General features: G+C 42.1%; 1 protein-coding gene across 4 annotated transcripts; it reads right to left on the bottom strand.

Annotated features, from left to right (window-relative positions):
• Positions 1–481: 481 nt before the first annotated feature.
• ostm1 (osteoclastogenesis associated transmembrane protein 1) lies at positions 482–6,575 on the bottom strand. Of its 4 annotated transcripts, none has more exons than XM_052523925.1 (6): positions 6,075–6,575; positions 5,519–5,633; positions 5,177–5,274; positions 4,919–5,029; positions 3,277–3,382; positions 482–2,829 (listed from the first exon to the last, which is right to left on the bottom strand). In XM_052523925.1, exons 1-6 carry the CDS (start codon positions 6,456–6,458, stop codon positions 2,774–2,776), a joined length of 870 nt encoding a protein of 289 aa, XP_052379885.1. In that variant the 5' UTR covers positions 6,459–6,575; the 3' UTR covers positions 482–2,773. The 4 variants fall into 4 exon arrangements, with proteins under 4 accessions (XP_052379885.1, XP_052379884.1, XP_035631059.1 ...); XM_052523924.1 differs by having other exon boundaries at positions 1,054–2,829; positions 4,919–5,032; positions 6,075–6,574; XM_035775166.2 differs by having other exon boundaries at positions 1,054–2,829; positions 3,277–3,442; positions 4,919–5,032; positions 6,075–6,570.
• Between the last annotated feature and the right edge of the window lie 1,070 nt (positions 6,576–7,645).

Raw genomic sequence — 7,645 nt, 5'->3', positions numbered from 1 at the left:
ATTCGGCCAAATAGGCCTATCTTTATCCCACATCTAGATCAGCTGCTAATGACGGAGGTAAAGCGATCTCGTTGCAATCCAACGAAAAGGCCACGCAACCCTAAAAACAAGGGGCCTGTCTTGTGAGAAATAGCTTTTTATCCAGAACAAGTAATAGGCATAGTGAAACAGCAGATCAAAAATTAACAGAGCACCGTGCCAGGAATGCCCATAGTTGAAAAACAGTGACTCGTCTACATATCACAAATGTAGGCTATTCGGTGAGGAAAACGTTTTGTTTCAAAAACGAACATAATTTAAGACATGGTTTTAATAGTGGGTTTGAGTCTAAGGGGCTGAGTTTCTAAGATAACATATGGAATTGCCAATATGGTCATTCCGAAGATCATTAAGCTATTGGTTTTTGAATTTTAGGACACATTTAAGTATAAAAAATATGATGAAAGATTGAATTAGGCTTTACCGCCATTAGTCCATAGAAACACATTAAATAAGATTAATGCATGCCAAAACATATAGTATAAAATAAATAATCAAAAGGAAGTATGTTTTGAAGTGTCTGTTCTATATCGGAGACAAGAAAGCTCAGGATGACCCATATACCTTTTGGAAATGCCCCATACACTTGCATACATTTTTCGGTGCGGAAGTCCGACATCCGCCGATGCGCTGGCTTGTAAATGTTTTATTTATTTAAATGAGATTGATGGGATTATTTGTATTATGCTAATTAGATTTATATGAATATAGTGGAAAATGTAACAAGTCAAATAGAACGTAGCATATCTAGGGTTTTGCGTGACGAATTAATTATATCTCACAGTGATTCTGAAAAGTAGGCCTAAAGCATCCTGTACAATTTTTGACAAGTGCTACAAGAGAGGGATTTTACACCTGTAACAAAGTAACAGTTACTTTAACACATCTTAAAAAACTAGAAAAAGTAGTTGGCACAGTGTTATTGGTCAGTAAAAACCCTACTGCAGCTGAAATAGGCCTAGTTTGTAAGCAAAAGGGAAGCCACTTCAATAAGGCAAATATACAGATACATAATTACAACAAATTGCATCTATTGCCACAAACTACTCACATTATCAAATATAACAAAAACAAATATAACACAAAAAACAAGTCCAGCATGTGATAACCAGTGGAAAGGACAAAGACATTAACAGTGCAACAAAAAACCAAATAGGGTTGAAAGAGCTGGCTCACTCTGCCTTCTGTGATATCATGGAGTGCTTTCACCTTGCGGTTTAAAAAAACAACATTTATTTAAAAAAATGTCTCCATCTCAGCTGTTATCCACTTCTACACGGCAGGCATACGTCACAACTAATAGACATCAAGTGCTTTCTGCCTGTTTGTCGTCGGTCTTTCACAGCAGAGTACATCTAGTCACCAAACAAAATAATAATGCACACAAAAATATACTTCAACTACCCATTACTGATAAATCAGTAGTCATTGTGGTTAATCTCCAGACTGTCTTTCATTGTAGAAGCAATGGGTGAGGTGGGACTAGGGGGTTCAAATATAATTTCAGCAAAAATAAAACAAAAATATATATATTTTAAAAAATGATTGGTATCCTCTCCCACAGGGTGCGCTCATTACGTGAATGCTGTTGCAAAACATGTTGCAAAAGAAACCGTTTACGTCAAATGGAAAATGTTTTGCAATGAAAACAAAGAGTTTATATTGGACAAATTCAGGTAGGTCCCTACTAGTTCCGTTAAATTTGCTCCCGTTTGGTTCTTAAACGGTTTCTGTTGCAAGACGTAATGAATACACCCCTGGCTGAAACCACAGCCATAGATGAAATTACATGTTACATTTGTATCCAGGTGCGGTTTTGGACAACAAAGATTCTTTGTCTAGTACGGAAATTGTAATTTCCGCTCCTGAGTGGCGCAGCGGTCTAAGGCGCTGCATCTCAGTGCAAGAGGCATCACTACAGTCCCTGGTTCGAATCCAGTCTGTATCACATCCGGTTGTGATTAGGTGTCCCATAGAGCAGCGCACAATTAGCCCAATGTCGTCTGGGGTAGGCAGTCATTGTAAATAAGAATTTGTTCTTAACTGACTTGCCTAGTTAAATAAAGGTTTAATTTTTAAAAATTATGTCTCGCAGAGAAATTGTAAGCTCTGCTAGTAAGGTGCTAGAGTTCAAGCAGACAGGTCTGGAGGTCATTTATGATATAAGAGCCCTCAAAACCCCACAAGGTACTGATGGACTCCAGACATCCTCTTTATCAGGAATTTTAGCTACTCTGCCCGAGGAGACGTTACAGAAAAACAAAGGAATAGAGCCAAAATCCTTATCCTTTGTCCAAGCGGTAGTAAGGTTCCTGAATGTTTAAACCACAAGTAGGAGCATCGGGCTGGCCTATCAGTGGAGGCTGCTGAGGGGAGGATGGCTCATAATAATGACTGTAACAGAATCAATGGAATGACTGATACCATTCCACCTATTCCGCTCCAGCCATTACCACGAGCCCATCCTCCCCATTTAAGGTGCCACCAACCTCCTGTGTGGCCTATATCTAACATTGTAGTTGACAGTGTGTTCTGTTGTCTATAGTGAATGGAAGATCACTGATCACTCATGAACTGTACTTTTCTACCTGTATTGTCTGTATACTGTATGTACTCTGTCTATTGTTGATTATATGTTTATGTATGCACAGAGCGACAACAAATTTCCCCACGGGGATAATAAAGTAATTATCTGATCCATCTTCTCCTCATTCTCTTCCATCTCTCACTCTCCTCAGCTGAACTTGTCCTGGATGTTAATGAAGCTGGGGTTGGACTTGGCTCGTTTGGCTGGAGAGGAAAAAGAGTAACTGTTAGCCACCACACAACATTTAGTCTAAAACCGTTGCTTCACCATTATTCCACGCGTCAAATAAACAGCGTAATGTATCGCTCTTCGACTCCCTGGCCTAGATCATTAGTAGGCTTAAACCCACTATTTACAAGGACACCATTAAACCGCTCTCCTCCCCCACTCCCAACCCTTAAGAAGAACTACCTCACCCCTCCTTTACAAGTCCACATTATTTGGGACACTCCTACCTCCCCTATGATACAATCTCTATAAACCAGGAGCATGCATTCAAGAGACACCCTGGCTTCCACATATACTTCACTTGAAAAATCTGTGACCACCCCTCCCCAGCATACATCCTCCCACCCCCACACACCCCCCTCCAACCAACCCGTCAAAGAATCTCTCCGTGCAACAATGGGTGAATTAAGCTGGTTACTCACGGTGTATGAGCTTGCGTTTCTTTTGTTCCGAGTGAAGGAAGCTGCTCAAGTAGAAGATGATGGGCAGAAAGAGCATGAAGCTGGACACGGCGATGACAGGAACAGTCTCCGCCCGGGGGAAAGAACAATTGAAATCCTTGCTCCATAGTATACGGGTCATATTCATCTAAAACAAGACAGGATCCCCCCCACAATCAACACAACAACACAGGAGCTTAAATAAATACAAAAGGGGACACAGTCTCTCTAGTTTATTTGAGTCTCTCTCTTTTCTATCCATCTGACTCCCTTGCTCCTTGTCTGGCCTTCTGTCCCTAATGCCCTTCTAGTTTCTACTTCACCTCCTTTGAAACTCACGGGCACTACCAGAACTGGGGTACGTCCCAATAATCTCACCTTGTGCACCCGTTCACTACTCCCCACAAGTTTAAAAGCATTGGATTGATGTTGGCATGGGCTAGATGAGAGTTTCCATACCAGTCATTTCCTTTCAAATCCATGTAGGGAAGTGAACAAGTGCACACTTCGGGAGAAAGAGAGAATTGGGATGCAACCCTGGTGACATCTCTCTCCATTTCTTTCTCAATGGCTGCGTTTACACAGGCAGCCCAATTCGGATCTTTCGCTCAATTATTGGCAAAAGATCTGATTAGTCAAAGGACTAACTAGTGGCAGAAAAAAATCAGAATTAGGATGCCTGTGTAAACACAGCATAAGAGTCCCCTGGGGGGTGCTGTTTCACATCTTCCACATTTCTATTAGTAGTGCTCTCACTGAGGTGGGGAGCATTGCTAAACTTTACATCCTCAAATGTATTCTGTACTAGTGCGAAACATAATTCTAACAGTGGTCCTCTGTAGCTCGGTTGGTAGAGGGGCGGCAGCGTAGCCTAGTGGCTAGAGCGTTGGACTAGTAACCGGAAGGTTACGAGTTCAAACCCCCGAGCTGACAAGGTACAAATCTGTCGTTCTGCCCCTGAACAGGCAGTTAACCCACTGTTCCAAGGCCGTCATTGAAAATAAGAATGTGTTCTTAACTGACCTGCCTGGTTAAATAAAGGTAAAATAAATAAAACATTTAAAAATAAAGAGCATGGCACTTGCAAAGCCAGGATAGTGGGGTCCTTTCCCAGGACCACCCATATGTAAAATGTATGCACGCATGCCTTTAAAATAGCTTTTTTCAATTTTTACTCCGAAAAATGGCATTTAATACAATATTGCCACAAATAGCATGAAAGGCTTTGTGTGGCACAGGGTCATATTAATCTGAAAACAAGATCTCCTAACCATCAACACAGGAGAGGCATTTCCTTGTTTTTCATTGTTTTGTCCCTGTCTCTTTTCCTACCGTGTCAGACAATGTTTGAGTACCATATGCGTCAAAAGTTTTGCATCTTATGCATACTGCCTTGTTGCAAGTCAGACATTTTTTTAGTGCCAACCTCTGTTTGGCACTCCACCCATGCAAACGTTGATTGGCAACATGTCACTAGTTTCCATCTAGACTATCATACCCCACCCCTTTTCATCATCTTACTGAGGAGAACTTTACCAGGCACATGGGAAGCCTGGGCTTCCAAGGCTAACATGAATGACAAAGCGCAAGATGTAACGACAATCTGTGGCTGTGAAGTACATACAGAGTCCTCAATGTCGATGCAGAGGGTGTGATTCTTCTCCATGCGGCTGTACAGCTCATTCAGTCCTCTGTATGTGGCCTTACATTCCGTACAAAGCTCTGAGTGGTTACCCTGCTAAACCACACAAAGTGGAAACAGTTCAGTTATAAACTACATATCAGAACTCAACTTTATACTCCCCTATCCCTCCCTAGTGGCTTTAGATGGATTTTAGTCCCGACTAGATTTTAAAATCTCTGACCTACAATAGGGACCCACCTTCTGGTACTTCTCGAAGCAGCTGAGGGACTGGTTCAGAGATTCCATGAAGTGAAGGGTGTCATTGGTCAGGCTGTGGTGTCTCAGGCTTACACAACCTTAGACAGGTAGTCATCAGTCAGAAATCATGAACCATGGAAGGGTTAAAGATCAAACGTATATATATTCTGCCTCCTGGCTTTCACATAGCAATTATTTTCATAGCATCGATCACAAAGGAAAGGAGGCAAGGAAAGGAAGTAAAAAAACTTATTGAGCCACAGCAAATAGCAAAGATAATGATATATACAGGAGTATCAGCATATAACAAAATGTGTTGATAATACTAAGCAGTCCACCTACGGTTACATTCTGAAGCGGTCCAGATGTCCTCCAGGTTACTGTAGAGCAGGAACACCAACATCAGCCTATCAGAACGCAGTAGGCTGTCTCTGCAGCTCACATTCCCTGGGCCCATCTGGAAACAGACAGTCTCACCAAGGGTATTCAAGATCCCACGTGTTTAGGCCTACTGGTTAGAATATATCTTACACTGAGGATTTAGTGGAAACAGCTTGAAGTGCTAAGAAACTGAAATAGGTGGCAAACCAGTGCCATTAGGCCATCTCAATTATGGCAACAGTAAGGCATGGCTTGTGTCCTAGTCACTGAGCATGTTTATTTATAATTAGTTTTCTATTCATTGTTTCCTGAATAACTAGACTTGTGATTTTCAATTTCCCCTACTATCCACTGGCATAGGCTACTAGCAACAGTCACAAGACATGACGCATGTGACCACCGCACACCAATTAGCCCACAGCACAGGGCAAAAACATGGCGATGCATAATCTAAATAAAAACTGAATGACAAACTCAGAGAGAAAACGACGGAAAAACACAAATGTTTTCACGCTACCTGGTCTGAAATGTTTTTGTAGATTTCCATAAGGTTGCCGTAGGTGCCATAACAGTTTTGGCACACTTTGACAGGGCGCGCGGCGGACACCAAACAATTAACATACGTTGAATATCGCTGCCCAAAGATAGCCAGCAGCGCGACGCAGTAATTGCTGACCTCCAGATCTTCTGGAAACGCCGACAACAGGTTGAGAGAGAACTGTGAACGGAGACTGGGGTGAAACACGGACGACTGAGGCACCACTGCCACGGCGAGTTGCCTCAAGCCGCTTGCGCTCTGCTCTGAACCAGGGATGGTGGTGTTTACAGCGACAACAGACGTTTGAGCATTGGCGTAATATGTCAACGCTATCAATACCACACCCACCTGAACAATAAACATGTTTGTGAAATAGGAAAGTTTTAAGAAGCACCTTCCAAAGCTCACACACAATAACAGTCCATCACTTCCTGTTCCTGTCTGCTGACTACTGTGGTCATGTGATAATGAGAATCTCGAGAGAACTGGGTGGGGCGCTTTACTGTGCTGATTCAGAATGTTATTCCGAAACCAGTTATTTTTACAACATACTCGATTAAGCAATATTAACTGATTGTAGAACTGTCATTGTATAATTTTGCAGTGAACACATGCATGTGCTATACTGTAGCGAACTTTGTAACCCTCTCTCTGTCTCTCAGATTAGTTTCTCTGCTGTAATAAATAAAGTCAATGTCAAGGTGGCTATTTGGAGATCAGAGAAGACATGATCACCTTTAGTGGCCCCTTACGGGATTGGAGAATGATTCTGCTCCTCTCAAAACACAAACACCAACACAACACACACTTACACACAAAATGCACCGGCATCCAGCAAGTCCCCTGCTTTTCCTCATATTGGATAGTTTGGACAATTTGATAGTTTGGACAATTTAATGCCTCAAATTAGTGAAATATTATAATGTTCATTTAGACAAAATAAATAACTAATATATATGTATAGTATATGCATAAAAAGTGTGTGTGTGTGTGTGTGTGTGTGAGAGAGAGAGAGAGAGAGAGAGAGAGAGAGAGAGAGAGAGAGAGGGGAAGCCAGTTAATGACGGAGTGTGTGAAGATGAGTGTGACCCTGCGTGTTGAAGAGGAGAGCGGCAATATGGAGATATGTGCACCTCCTGATCCCGTATCGCCGCCTCCTCATTATTTAGGCCTACCGCCGCCGCGCGTTTTGACACTATGCAATTTTCAAATGTGCGCATGGCACGACGCAAATAATCACGGAGTCAAGGTAAATTATCTGGGCTCAAATTCTGATTGTGATAATTGTCAAAAAACCCTCGAATCAAGCCACTGCAGTCAATGGTCTTTAATGCGAAATTAGTGGCTCTTGATAACTTGCAGTCCGCAGCAATTTCGCAGTCATCAGAGCCTAATGGAAATAAGGGGGAGAGAATGCGTGGCATTAAGGCCTATTCTAATGTCTGCTCAGAAGTCTGGCGATAATATGTCGTTTTTATGTGGATTCTGGCCTCCGGAGCACCTTCTGCTCATCATAAACCGTGTTCATTTAATTGTTCAGATGTTCATCC

Source organism: Oncorhynchus keta, chromosome 8 (genome assembly GCF_023373465.1).
Source record: "Oncorhynchus keta strain PuntledgeMale-10-30-2019 chromosome 8, Oket_V2, whole genome shotgun sequence".
Classification (NCBI taxonomy): Eukaryota; Metazoa; Chordata; class Actinopteri; order Salmoniformes; family Salmonidae; genus Oncorhynchus; species Oncorhynchus keta.
The sequence above is the reverse complement of the archived record's forward strand: the minus strand, read 5'-3'. Positions and strand labels throughout refer to the sequence as shown.